Consider the following 14,101-nt stretch of genomic DNA (forward strand, 5'->3'; position numbering starts at 1 on the left):
AGAATATATCAAAAGGTACGCAACAGTTTCTTTATATATTTAAAATTAGAGCCTTAAAAGTTTTTAACATTCACCATGATGTAACCCAAGTACTTACTGCCTGTAAGCTGCCTGGGAAGGGGTGGAGATACGAGTCTGCGGAATAGATCCACATCAAATCTGCCAGTACCGCTCATAGTTCTCAGTCTATTATAGTTGCCCTCCAAATAGGCTATCTCTGACTCATTCACTGTGTGTAAGAGAATGGCATGCGGATAGAAAATTGATGTACCATCTTTAGTTATATTTAGTTACCATGACAACTGCTAGATGAACTCATTGACTGAGTGTTTTGGTCAAAAGCGCCATTCAAGGCCTTCTATGATACAAGCAGAGTATCTAGTCTAAACACACCATAGACCATAAATTTTCCTTAACCTTTTAAAAGTAACTCGTAAAAGTTTACTCGGCATAGGATATCTGCCCGTTTTACCCTTTGAAATGTAAGCTATGATAACTTATTAATTGTAGAGAATGCGCATGATAAGGTCTCCATTGAACTATGAAGTCCTATGTACTTGGTCAGGTATCTGCAAGGGCAATAGCAATGGAGCCTTGATGAATGGAGAAGAACCTGACTGCTGTTGACATGAAGAAAAACGCTTCTCTTTCTCGATACGGAGTCACTAGGGTTTGCACCCCTGACCTTCCACACAAGAACTTAGCACTCCTTGTATTGCTACAGTGTAGTGGTTCTTAACCTTGTTAGACATACTGACCCCCCCAGTGTCACATTTTTTCACCAAACCCTCCTTTATTAAAAAATATAATGTGATTTTTCCACAATTAAAACATGGGTATATGTCTTGCTAGTGTTGTTGAACTGCTCATTAATACCACTGTGTTCCAAGAACAAGACCAATACAATACATAAACTCATAACAAATTACCTATATTTCCATAAGAACATGACCTTGCGAATCAGTGCAACTTTTGCTATTGCCGTTGAGAGACCACTTACATGTGTTGACTTCCGCCGAAACCCTGAGACTGACTCATCGAACATGTAAGCTTTAATCGAACATAAGTTAAAAACCACTGCTACAGCGTAAAGAGCCATAGTATGCTAAATCACTTTATATGACAACCATACTCATTCGCATCCACATTAAAACCAATTGAAGCAATAATCATAAAGCATTTTAAATATGATCACATTAAAGTAAAAATGTTGTTTATGAAAATTGATTGCCACTCACACATATTTAAGTTAGCAATGTTTTGCTCGATCATTTTGACAAAAGTCAATATTTAACTCTTGGGCTGACCTTCACCCTTACTATGAAATAACATGACACAAATCCTAGTATGATTCTCTTGCCTGTTACAAAAATCTACACGAACCCCCAGTCTATTACACATGTATTATTTTGGCTAAGTAACGAAAACATTGATGTCTGTGTACAAAATACTCAATAAAGACACCTAGTTTCTGCCAGGTGCGTCTACAAACAGACAGGTCTCAAGGTTAATCAATGAGCTACATACAAAAACCAGGCTTGTACGCATCTGTTTCTTTAAAAACAAACAGTAACATACACAGTGCTCATTTTCATCAACTATTACAGGGAAATTATTTTAGTTTCTTTAAAAGTTTTTATTAACAATCATAAAAAACTAGCATTATTTTACATAAAATACTGAAAAGAAAAATAACAACATGATGAAAAAGCAAATACTGATAGCAAGGATAGACACCCTACCCTAGTTAACCTAAAATCTACAGAGTAAAGGTGCACAGACTAATTGCTACAAATGGTGTAACCCCAATGATGGGACCCCAATGGCGTGACCCCAATGGCGTGATCCAACGGTTATAATATAACTGAGTAAATATATCTTGAATACACAGGCATAATACTCCATTTTTTGTAGCGAGTCCAACATCTATGTTATTTACAAAACACTATTTTATATTTGTGAAGTAGTTCTTCAACCATAATTTTTTTTAACTGTTCAAAGAGATTTTGACCATATTTTTAGCCTGCATACAAAAACACTTTCTCTAAATGCGGGACTGAAAATAGAGATATGGAATGACCAGACTAGAGTAAGCTTTGCAGCCATGTTTGCAAAATGAGCGCACTGGAGGTGAGACATGTGAACAATGGGCTTATGGGCTATCATATTCCTACATACCAGATTTGGTTACGCAGTTTGAACTAGCTGAATGGGAACTAGCATTGCACGGGCAATAAACAAGTTTTTGCACAGAACATTTATCATTAATCAGCATATACAACATTTACCATTCTAACTTTTAAATGAAGGTGTTTATTTCTGTGTGTCCAATGCAAAATTTAAATATTTAAAAGCTTGAGGATAGCTAAAACAGATTGTTGAAAAACATTTCTTACTTCAGCTCCACATTCTCTCAAGATTTAAAACAGATTATAAACAGTGGCAGGTAATGTAGTTGCCATTGGCTATTTTTTTCCCCATGAATTTGAGTAACTTAAGCTAGTTTAAATCTTTACTATGATAAGAGCTGTGTCCGTCCTTCTGCATTGCGTTAAGAAAAAATATTGCACCTCCCTGTAATCAAACTCACACATTCCGTGGATGCACGGATGTGATGCTAAGCATATTACCACTAAACCATGCAGCCAGCTTGCTGTGGCTTAGAATAATTATACCAACAATCGTTACGCGTCATGATCCCTCACACAATCATCGTCTTCAAACGTGCTAATCGTAACCCAAACAAGTATTCCATAGTATGGCAAGGTGGCTGCATGGCGTAGTGATTAGCGTGCCAGTCTGCAAAACCGAATTTTTTGTTAGCGTATTCTATCACTATAATTGGACATATGACAGACCAACAAACCAACACTTACATATATATAAATAAAGTATTGACTTTCTGATTGACTCGAAACTGTCCAATGTTGTTTTGGAGAGACTCGGCTCCAAATTTACATAAAATATTATCTTCGAACATCATTCGAATTATATTTTAAAACATACCCGTTAACAATTTTTGATGCAATTATGGCACAGTAACGCCGAAAAATATCAAGTTCGCTAAAAACAAATAGTTGCTGCAGCTCAGCGACAGCATTAGCAAAATCGCTAATAACCTCTCCGGTGAACTTCAGCTTCCTCTTTCACTATAACTCTATCACCAAAATAAACACTTACAATGTGTAACACCTGAGAGGGTTTGATAGAATGAAGGCATATCATTGGCTGCAGTGAGGGTACTTGAGCAGGGTTCGAGGATGAGCCAATAAGAAAGACAGGAGAATTCTGGGTAGTGTAAGAGCCATCTCTTAAATGTAAGATAGTCGACCTCATCCTTCTGCAACAGAATAGCAATACGAAACCTATCAGCTGACCAACGATGGTTAGTGAAAGAAAGTCACTGACTGGTTTGAAGTAAGTCACTGAATTATACACAGTACTAGTGAGGAAGTTTAACAGAAGGTATGTACTCTTGCTAACAACCATAACTTGTGTAAGTACTATATGTATTCTAACTACCACCACCTACAAACAGTTTGATGTCCAAATTATGAAACTTGAAACCATATCATCTTTATCAAATTACAGCCGTTACCCACATATTTACGCTAGCGACATGCGCTAGCGACATGCTTACAAGTGACACATCATCTCTTGGTGTTATGACACAAATAGACAATGATGAAATAGTGGGAACAAGTGGAATTAATCAATGGCATCCTGGATTGCTCCAATATAGAAACTGAATGTAAATCTAGAGGGCAAACCTGACCAACCACGTACATGTCTAAAGCTTGTCCTATCTATAGGTAGTTGACCAGAGTTATGGTGTTTGACCCGAATGAGTAGTAGTTAAATTTAGCTGTAATATGAAAAGAACTAGCGTCCTGTTCCTTCTCCCCTTTTCAGTTCTGCTTGACTATTCAAATAGAATAGAATTCTTTCTACGGTGCTTTTTCGGTGGAGTAAAACATGCGCATCATGGAAAGGGATTACCCTGCTAAATACCGACTTTTCCCTCCCCTCCTCTACACATCCATTCCTATATGACATCATATCTCTCTTCCAAGAGTTACTGATACATAATTGTTTATATAATTTATTCTTATTTCTTTTAACTCTCTACTGCTGCCTAAATACATAATTTGTTTAATATCCTATGTATACTTTTGACTATAGAATGTACAAAATTTACCAAATAAAATATTTTGGTTGTTAACCAAATCAAGAATAAAGCAGCAGCCTTGAATGTGTTATGGTTAATTATCGAGGTTCCACTGTATTATAAACATGTACTAATGTACTAATAGTATAAGTGCTATAACTTAATAGATTGCTGGTAAATTTTATTGTAACAGAGCTATCATTACCCATACTGTAACCTAGGGGCTAGAATGAAATGAATATAATGCAGTGGATATAGCAACAGAGCTATCAACACCCATATTGTAAGCTAGAGGCTGGAGTAAGGTGACTACAATGCAGTGGATATAGCAACAGAGCTGTAAAATAGAGCTATAATACAAAAGAGTTACAGGCATCCGGGGTGTAGCACAGCAGCAAAGAGAAAGGAGAAAAAGGAGCTGGAATACATGAACTATACACAGCAGAGTTCAGACAGAGTTGAGCAGAGTAGCAAAATGTCTCTTCCACTATAGTAGTATCAATGAAGTGTGATAGCTGGCAGTCCCTTAGCCATCCCACAAAAGGTTAGAAATCATGAATCGCCTAGTGCAAGACTGGGAAGGTTAAACATTCCGCATATCTTATAGATGAAAAAAGGAGTTCGCAAATGAATGAGATGATTCACTGGAGCTTGGTCTTGTATAGGAAGTATTATTTCACTCGGGAGCGTAACTTTAACAGCTTGATAAACTATGACTAACCCATATGACGATCTTATTTGGAATAATAAAATGCTTGATGCTGGGCAATTGAACCTACTACTATAAACAAATTGTCTTAAATATATACAGTTTTTAGCATGTTTTACATCTCCAAAGGAAACACCCAGACCAACAGTGACCACAAACAATTTCCAATGGCACTACTATCGCTACATTTGAGCACAGACCGTGACAAATTGCGTAATAAGCCGTAACCACATGCTTTCAACGAATTCATGGCAATGATGTTGCAGAAGCACTAGTAAAAAAAGAATGACAAAATCTTCAGGATTTTACAAGGAAGCATAACAAAGCATTTTTAACCAATAGCTATGACAGACAACGCTAGAAATGATGCTAGTTTCTAACCATAGAAACCTTTTAGACCCAATTTTAGGTAATCCAAACTGAAGACGTGTTAACATTTTCATTACTGTGTGTTATCATAATACCAGTTGAAGAGCCCAATCAAATTACAGAATACGGGTTGGGCACTTCACCAACCGCCCTAACTAGTAGACTGAACTTGGTCAAAGGCTTCAGATAAGTAAACTCTGACATACAACAACAAGAAGTAATCAGACATACATTGGATTACACAAGGAGGAGGGAAAGATAACCGAGTGTTTATGCTAACTTTAAGGATGTGTGCACAATGATGTCTTCGTTAAATCATAGCAAATAGTAAAATACTAGTTGAACGAGTTGGAGCTAAAAGAATAAAAGCCAGTAGTGTGCTACTTATTTACTGATAATGTACGTAAGTACATTAGTTGTACAAGCTACTGGTTCATAACTAGAAACACCTAAACCGACGTGTAGTAGGGATGCTACTGAATGATGACTCGTCTTGACAAATAGATTAATCAAAGAGAGTTGGCCTCAGTCGTGTGAAGGCAGTGACGTTCTCGCTGGATTTTTCAGTACCGGTATTGAAAGATTCCCAGCAGACTTATTAACTAATATAGATGATTAACACTCTGTGATAGTAATAATTTTTGTCCCACGACCAAACACGAGCGAAGCGAATGTTTGGGAGCTTTATGATAAATGCATATGAGCACACAACTCACCAAAATTATTCATCAACACCGTCGTAAACCCTTGTACTGAAATCTCATCAACAAAATTAACCATTTTTCAATGGAGTCTTTTAAGTATAATAATGATACAAAACACATATAAACCTATTTAAATATTTTACCAAGTCTTTGACATTTGTAAACAATATCCTAAACCTTATCCATCTGATCAGATTATACATAAATAGATAGATTAATTTGGCCTAAAATCGCAATAAAAACTTGACAGGCCTTTTTTAATCAAAATTAAGACCGGCCAACGAAACGCCGATATGGCCGTGCGACAGAAAGTAGAACCAATAAGTCGTGCGCATTTCACGCGAAAAATGTGCACATTTCACCAGTCTATGGCATTGTCCAATTGCTGAAGATTTCTGTAATTAACGTAGAACTACTGACAAGTAATCGTTTGTTTTTTGCCAATTCTACCGGACTCTGACAATTTGGACACTTACAATGAGTACTTTGGTATTCCAACTGATGTCCAAAGCAATGAAAGTAAAGGAAATGATGATGATATTTTTCTAACGATTCTTATAAGATTATTACAATATTTAATGGTAAGAATAATTATTCGATTTTATAAGATTATTATGAGATTTAGTTATAAAAATAATCATTCTAATTTACAAGATCGAAGTATATAGTGAAAGATGGGGTGCAATATGTTACTGTTATTATTTTTCTAAAGATTTTGTTGATGATACTGCGGCTGTGCCCAATATCACTGTACTGCCAAGCCGTTTTTAATATCTGCAAAATTAAGTAATAGGCCTACATTTTCTTATAGATATGCATCTATTTCTATGACAACCAGCTAAAATCTGTTTCGATTTTTAAATTCAGCATAATTTTTTAGATATAAATACAGAAATCTAGATAAATATCACAACTTCTTGATATTGGTTGCTATGACCAACGATATACAGCCCCCCAGCCTGTGTATATTACACAGCAGCTTGCCATTTTACTTCTAATATTGCATTTCTCATATTGCAGGAGAGAGATATAAACATATAATCGTTTCCTTTCATTATTGCTGTTTGTTGTACATAATAACACCCAGTGCATTACAGCTACCATTTCTCCTATTGCAGTTCATGCTAGCAGTTCTCCTATTGCACTGCAGTGCCATTTGACTGCTAATATTGCATTTATCAACCGGCAGTACCCTTTCTTTTTTCCAATATCACGTTGGTCGTGGGCTGTATGACAGGGGAATTTCTAGTATAGTTATATTTTTTCTAAACGGAAAAACGTTACACGTTAACAAAAATACTGAATTAGAGCAGTGTTGGGTTGATGTGAATCTAGCTATTTAAGAAAATCCAGTTTTATGAACAGTTCCTATTTACATTAGTAACATTCATATATCTACTATCATCAAGGAGAATATCTTTGACCATAGATACATTTGTTTGTGAGAAACCCTGTGGTCATCATCGACTACAGGGTTTCAAAAGTGAAGCTTAAAGCTCGCAGTGGAAGCAAACTGGAGTTGAGATTATTTTTGTTAAGGTAAACTATTTCACGGATGTGCTGAGTTTATCTCTACTAATGTATACCAAGTTGTTTATTTCAACACAATGCATTGTCAATGCATTCCCGGTGTATCACCAATGCATTCAATATGCAGATGTCCCATTTTGTCAGTGTGTAGCCAGACGCTACTATTCGAGGAGCACTATTACCGTTGTTGAACGGAATATTCGGAACATGCCAGAATTACACGCTATAGAAAAAGCGACACTGGAGAATAATCTTAATGTGCACCAAAATGGCTCAGCATATGAGAAAAAAAGACATGCGCCATTTCTTTAAATTATAAGGCAGTTTGTCAAAGCCTCTCTGCTGTTTTTCATTCCTAATCACGATGTAAAGCAATGGTTTCAGATAACCAAATGACACCATGAAAACAATTGCTATAGAAAACAAGCTAATGGCATCGACCCACAATACCTAATCTTCAAAATAGGACTAACTCTGTGTCCTAAAAGCCGCTTGCTTTAAATTTATTAGTGGTCTGCGCCATAAAATATTTTCCTAATTAACAGTAAGGACTGAGATCCACCTTGAGGCACACCCCTTTATGTTTCTTGTAGCAATATTAATTATGACTTTCTCTTTAATAACGGACGATAAAGGAAACACGTTAATAAATTGAACAAATATTTTTACTCCAAATATCTATTTCCTGTCAAAAGTTTCTACTCACGTGTTCAAACAGTTCACTAAGTGGCTCTGGAATGTGTCCATCAGTCTTTAGAATGACAGCATCTATCACCTCTTTGCGTATGCGCAAGTCATCATCGGCATAGAGCCCAAATAGAACTGAAGGCAGCAGGCAGCAACAATTAATTCCTACTATTATTGGTAGACAAGTCAGAGAAAGAGGCAAGCTGAATAATAAGGGAAGGAAAGAGAATGAGGAGAGCTTGCTGACAATACTGATGCGCCGCACTCAAAGTGCAGGCAGACAAACAAGCTAATATTCCCATGTCTACTACAGCAAACTACAGTAAATTTGGTTACAACATAATTCAAAGTTGTCCTCTCTTGTGAGAAAACTAGTTTCTGTATTATCACGTATGCGGTTCATCGAAGACAGATGGCTACTGAACAAAAGTAAAAAGATGCTTTGTATAATTTCCATTTAGTAACAAATTATCAATGATTATGTTTCTTTGTGCACCAGGCTAAAAAGTCAAACACAATAATTCACAAAGGTCGATATAAACGAGTCACAGGAGATGAGCAGCTTACCAAGGGGGCGACTATATGATCATTAGATGATAACAGGTAGTTTGATCAACAGTCAATCACTGGACATAAAAATGACTTGCAGTATTCGATTATGCGATGTTTTGCATGGTTAGCACGCTACACCTCTACATAGAAATAGAATATGTTCTATGACCAGCGTTGTAAGTTGGATGAAATATTCCCTTAAAAACATACTGTACTTTACTTCATTCTGAAGACCACAAACACATGACAACTTCTTAACAAATACTGCAGGCAACTACAACATTATATTAATAAGAAATGTATTATATAAGAGAGAAATAAAGAGAATACATTAACAAAGAAGTAATCAATAACAACTGGTTTCTGATGCTCCTCTAACCCTAGAGACAGATAAACAGAAGGATGGCATGACAATGCAAAAGACAAATGGTGCAGGTGTTAGAGGTGGGGATAGAGATACACACTTTTACTCAGACTAGCTAAAGTTCAAACTAACTTATCTATATGTTATTTTTATTCTTTCGCACAATATTTCAATTTTAATTTAGTTAATTAATTTAATTTTTATTTTGCACCTTCAATCCCTTCACTGCTCCTTGTAAAACTATGATGCTTCAACCAATTTCAAATGTCCATGTTAAAATTACTCACTCCGTAGAGGCAACTATTTGCCTGAATTTTCAATCAAAAGATGAACATTTCGCACAGCAAGGCAGTCATAAGGAGAGGCGTCACTGTGCATGTACATGATGCGTGCAGTCATAAGGAGAGGTGTCACTGTACATATACATGATGCGTGCAGTCATAAGGAGAGGCGTCACTGTACATGTACATGATGCGTGCAGTCATAAGGAGAGGCGTCACTGTACATGTACATGATGCGTGCAGTCATAAGGAGAAGTGTCACTGTACATGTACATGATGCGTGCAGTCATAAGGAGAGGTGTCACTGTACATGTACATGATGCGTGCAGTCATAAGGAGAGGCGTCACTGTACATGTACATGATGCGTGCAGTCATAAGGAGAAGTGTCACTGTACATGTACATGATGCGTGCAGTCATAAGGAGAGGTGTCACTGTACATGTACATGATGCGTGCAGTCATAAGGAGAGGTGTCACTGTACATGTACATGATGCGTGCAGTCGAAATCAAATAGAGGCAAACAAGAGTTTGCAGTCTGGTCAATAAGTAAACCGTACTGCTTAAAATGTTAGTTTACAGGAGTTGAAATGACAATGCTGAGTAAGCTCATTGCCAAAATAACCACAAGGTTGACTGATCAAAATTAAATGATTTAAATCATCCTAAAATATCATGTTTGATTTATTTTCTTCTGAACTTTCCCATCTCAAAGACTGACCCCAAAAAATGGGACTTCTAGGTCTACTGTGAATATGAACTGCACAACTTGGTCCAAATTACATAAAAACAACTTTTAATAAATTAAAGTGATGCAAAGTTGTTTCGTTATGTTGCTAATGTTTTCATGTGGCATACTTCAACAAAATAATATTATGTTAGCGGTTATGAAAAAAAAGCTGGTAATTGATGTTTTCAAAAAAACTGATTTAATTAAAAAAAATCTGATTTTAATCAAAAAAATCTGATCTTTTCCAGCCCTGCAACCAGAGACCACAATAGTAAACACCATCAAGACTTATCCAAGACAAACTGAAAACTGGTGAGAGAGATAACTTCTGGTCATTCAACACCCAACCACTATGACCAAAAATTGCTTGCGGATAAACAATAGTAAGATTAAATTATCATGTGTAATTTATTAACCCTTTGATCTATGGATCAAGCTAGAAAATGCATTACTATGAACTCAAGCCTAGTTTTATATCATTGCTTCTAAATCTTTTGTAATAAATTTCATAAGTAGAAAAACAAATTTGCACTATCTATGCCAACACTCAGCGACTGAATTCCCACATTTACATGTATATTTGAACAATGGCTTAATCCCAGTCTAAGAGTTCTGTGCTAGCATACCTCTATTTATTAACCCGAACAACGAATATAATTATGAGAAAGTTACAATATCTGTAGACAGAATCCCGTTTCTTTTACCGTTTACAAGCATTCTCTTACAGTTTTATACATGTAACAAAAGTGGTTAAAAACTATTTCTTTTACATTTAACAAGATGCTTCTAACCAGATATGGGAACAGCTCACCATGATAGTTACACTATCAAAATCACTAGTGTTGTAGTAAACGTGCCTAAATGTTCACCCTAAAACCAACTCGCAGACTAAACTGATCAGTCAATCATTACCCTACATGCAAATTATTAACTGTGCATGCAAGCGTAATTGCAACCCAAAATGCAATGTGTTATGGCTGGCTCCCCAACAGGCAGAAAAATTGCAAGCCTCATTCACAATGAATAAACAATAATAGAGTCGATTTGTTTGCACAGTTTGACAAACTTGAGCACATGGAATCATCTTGAAGCCATATAAATATGGATGTGAACCTGATACAACGCACAAAACAAAGAAGGATGAACACTTACATTTGATCCTCTCATCATTGGAGTCGCGGGCCCTTGTGAAAAGCACCAGACCACAAACAAGTTCTTTAAAACTAAGATTTTTATCACTCCTCGCTCCAAACGCATAAAATACTTGCTACAACAGAGACCCATAACTGAATATTATTTTTTGACGAAAGCTATAAAACTGTTTGGCTGCAGATAAAACAAGATAATAAACAGCACAATCACACAAAATGACAAACTAAGCGTGCTACCAGAAACTTGTCAGCGCGCAATATATATAACCAAATTATATGCTATAAGTATATGTTATAACAATATTATAAGTTAGTATTGTAAACATACAGTGAACCTAATTCACATAATTTCAGATGTAACAATCAATAGGAATAATGGTTTATTACTAACAACCTAACAGTTGACTAGAGAGGCATATCTTAAGGCAATTGACTGTTCCGACATGGTAACATTTTTCAGAGTTTTCCTGCATCCCGTGTGTCTTCCATTGGCTAATTCTGTTAACGGCGAGTCCAGTTAGCATTTTGGAAACTTCCCAGAAATGATATACAATTATTTTGAACACTTCGAATGCTATTTATTCAATAAAACTACTTTTACGATCTTGGAAGTAGACAAACAGGTCAAAATACGACCAACACTGGCATAATCGAAAGACGGCGATTATGAATAAAGGGTCTGGGAGAGAATAAAAATGAATAACAGCCTTTAAACCACCATGCATCTTGTCGGAAATAAATTTTGTGCAACATCAATCTGTCTTTAAAAGGTCTTTGCCATCCATTTAAGAGGACTTCAGTTTTTCTGACATTCATATTGCTAACTTCACAAGAAAAAATCATGTCAAAGCCAGAAGTAAACACATAGGTATTAATAAATAGTAAGATTTGGATAAAATAATTTAGTTGTCAAGTCAACAGGTCCGAAAAGCCTAACAAGTAAAAAAGTTCCAACCGCTTAGTGTTTGTCTGATCAGCTTCAGTAAAGAAGCTTTTGGCGATTTTAATGCTTAAACCATAGTTGAACCGGTAATATGATTGAAATCAAAACAGTGAATACATACAGCATATTACTACTGAATTATAGTTGTGATATACAGGTTAAACTACAAATTTATGCTTGAAAAATATTGCATAAGCTAAATACAGTCTATAACTTGTTTGAAATTTGTCACATGAAGTAAAAATTTGTAGAAATTATCCTGAAGAAATTTGAAGTGAGTTTCCGCCTCTTTGTGCTCTTCCATAGATTTAATGCATTTACAGTTCATCATCAAATCAATGGACATGTATAAGCATTTAATTTAATGTATCGAAATCAATGTTGACTGAACTGAACAAAGCAAATTAAGAGACACTGGCAAGAAACAACTAACTTCACGTTTTACCGTTCCACGCCAAGAAGTTGATGTTTTTTAATCATGGCTGCGTATTATAAAAACATATTTTTCGCAAACAGTATTAGTAACGCTTATATTATATTAAGCATTAACATCTTATTTTAGTAATGTAGGCACCCTAGAATGCGTCAGGGGAAATGCTGCAATCCACATAGTCCATATATATAATGAGGGCTGAGAGCTTGTTGAAGTTTCTTTTGCCAATGCTTTCACAACTAAGACCCAAATTTATATTTAGCCGATTGAAATTCAAATACTTCATCCATTAATTTATCAGAGTTCAGCTGACAACCATGTCTACCAAAACAATAAACCTCATGGTAAGAAACAAATAATATTTTTAAAGCAAGTGAAATATAATGCTAATAATTACTACTTTTAAAAAATTTTGTGAATAAATTTACAACTGTGTTTATTGACCATTATTTAATACTTGTATAATTACTCTCTAAAATACATATGATTGAAGATTCATTATATTGAGCTCACATTTAATGTTGACTAAGGATTTTTATTCAATGAAAAGATTGATAGTCGTAGATGATCATTTCAGCATAGATTTGTTCAGATCCCTAATAGGACCTGAACATATCTAAATAACAAAATGCAACTGGACAAACTTGACATACCTCAGCTATGACATGAGGTACGCCTTCTCCCAGAACTTCTCTCATGAACACATTTAAGCTCATGGAATTACCAGGACAAACTCGTCTGAATGTCTCTTTCAGTCTACTTAATTCTCCAGCAGTCACTACAGTGTAGCATGAACAAATGTGAGGCAGCAACTAAATGCATAAGAAATACATTCACTAGACTCGCACAGCAACAATTTAAACTTAATCACTTGGCAACTTAAAATGGGTAAATGCACTACATAAGTCAAATTTTATGATTTATGTAAATAAACCTAGGATACCTATAGCATTTAAAAGCAATAAAACAGCATAAAATGCAAAATGAAAGTCTAGTTTACCAACATGCACCCTCTACAAGAGGTTTTGTGTTTCAAAGCCTATAAGCCAAGGTTACCATCTTTAATTGTTGAGTAAAATTGGAACAGCCAACATTCTGGAAATATTTGCTTTTTGATACTCTCTCCCCTCCCCTCCGCGTCTCTCTTCTTTAATAAGCGCTGACGCATATAATTAGGTGTACAATTCAACAGTTTTTATCCGTTACTCTGTCAAAAAACATTGAAGTCGCTTTTTCAATGTTATTTTTTTAGTTTGTAAATCAATCACTGAACATTCTGAGAATTTATCTTTTTGGAACCTACCCCTTTTTACCGCATCGTCGTAAGAGACGGTGACTGGCTTCACTTCTTTATTGCCCATTGTGATATAAATTCCTAATGACAACTACTTCGTTGTATTCTCATCTTTGGGTGATAAGCAAGATCATGAACTTTTGACGATCATAGCGCGTTCAGATCACGCTAGTAGTAAGTTGTGCAAA

At 35.7% G+C, this 14,101-nt stretch overlaps 1 protein-coding gene across 2 annotated transcripts in view; it reads right to left on the reverse strand.

Annotated features, from left to right (window-relative positions):
* Positions 1-13,999, reverse strand: part of LOC137389590 (ubiquitin carboxyl-terminal hydrolase 32-like) — a 55,518-nt gene extending 41,519 nt beyond the window's left edge. For both annotated transcript variants that reach the window (XM_068075644.1, XM_068075643.1), the window contains exons 1-6: positions 13,923-13,999; positions 13,273-13,397; positions 11,245-11,359; positions 8,187-8,302; positions 3,181-3,340; positions 98-229 (exon numbers count right to left, since the gene is read on the reverse strand). In XM_068075644.1, the coding sequence (XP_067931745.1) occupies positions 98-229; positions 3,181-3,340; positions 8,187-8,302; positions 11,245-11,359; positions 13,273-13,397; positions 13,923-13,980 (706 nt within the window). In that variant the 5' untranslated portion in view covers positions 13,981-13,999. The remainder of the gene's footprint in view (positions 1-97; positions 230-3,180; positions 3,341-8,186; positions 8,303-11,244; positions 11,360-13,272; positions 13,398-13,922) is intronic.
* Positions 14,000-14,101: the final 102 nt, after the last annotated feature.

Source organism: Watersipora subatra, chromosome 3 (genome assembly GCF_963576615.1).
Source record: "Watersipora subatra chromosome 3, tzWatSuba1.1, whole genome shotgun sequence".
In the NCBI taxonomy this organism is placed as follows: domain Eukaryota; kingdom Metazoa; phylum Bryozoa; class Gymnolaemata; order Cheilostomatida; family Watersiporidae; genus Watersipora; species Watersipora subatra.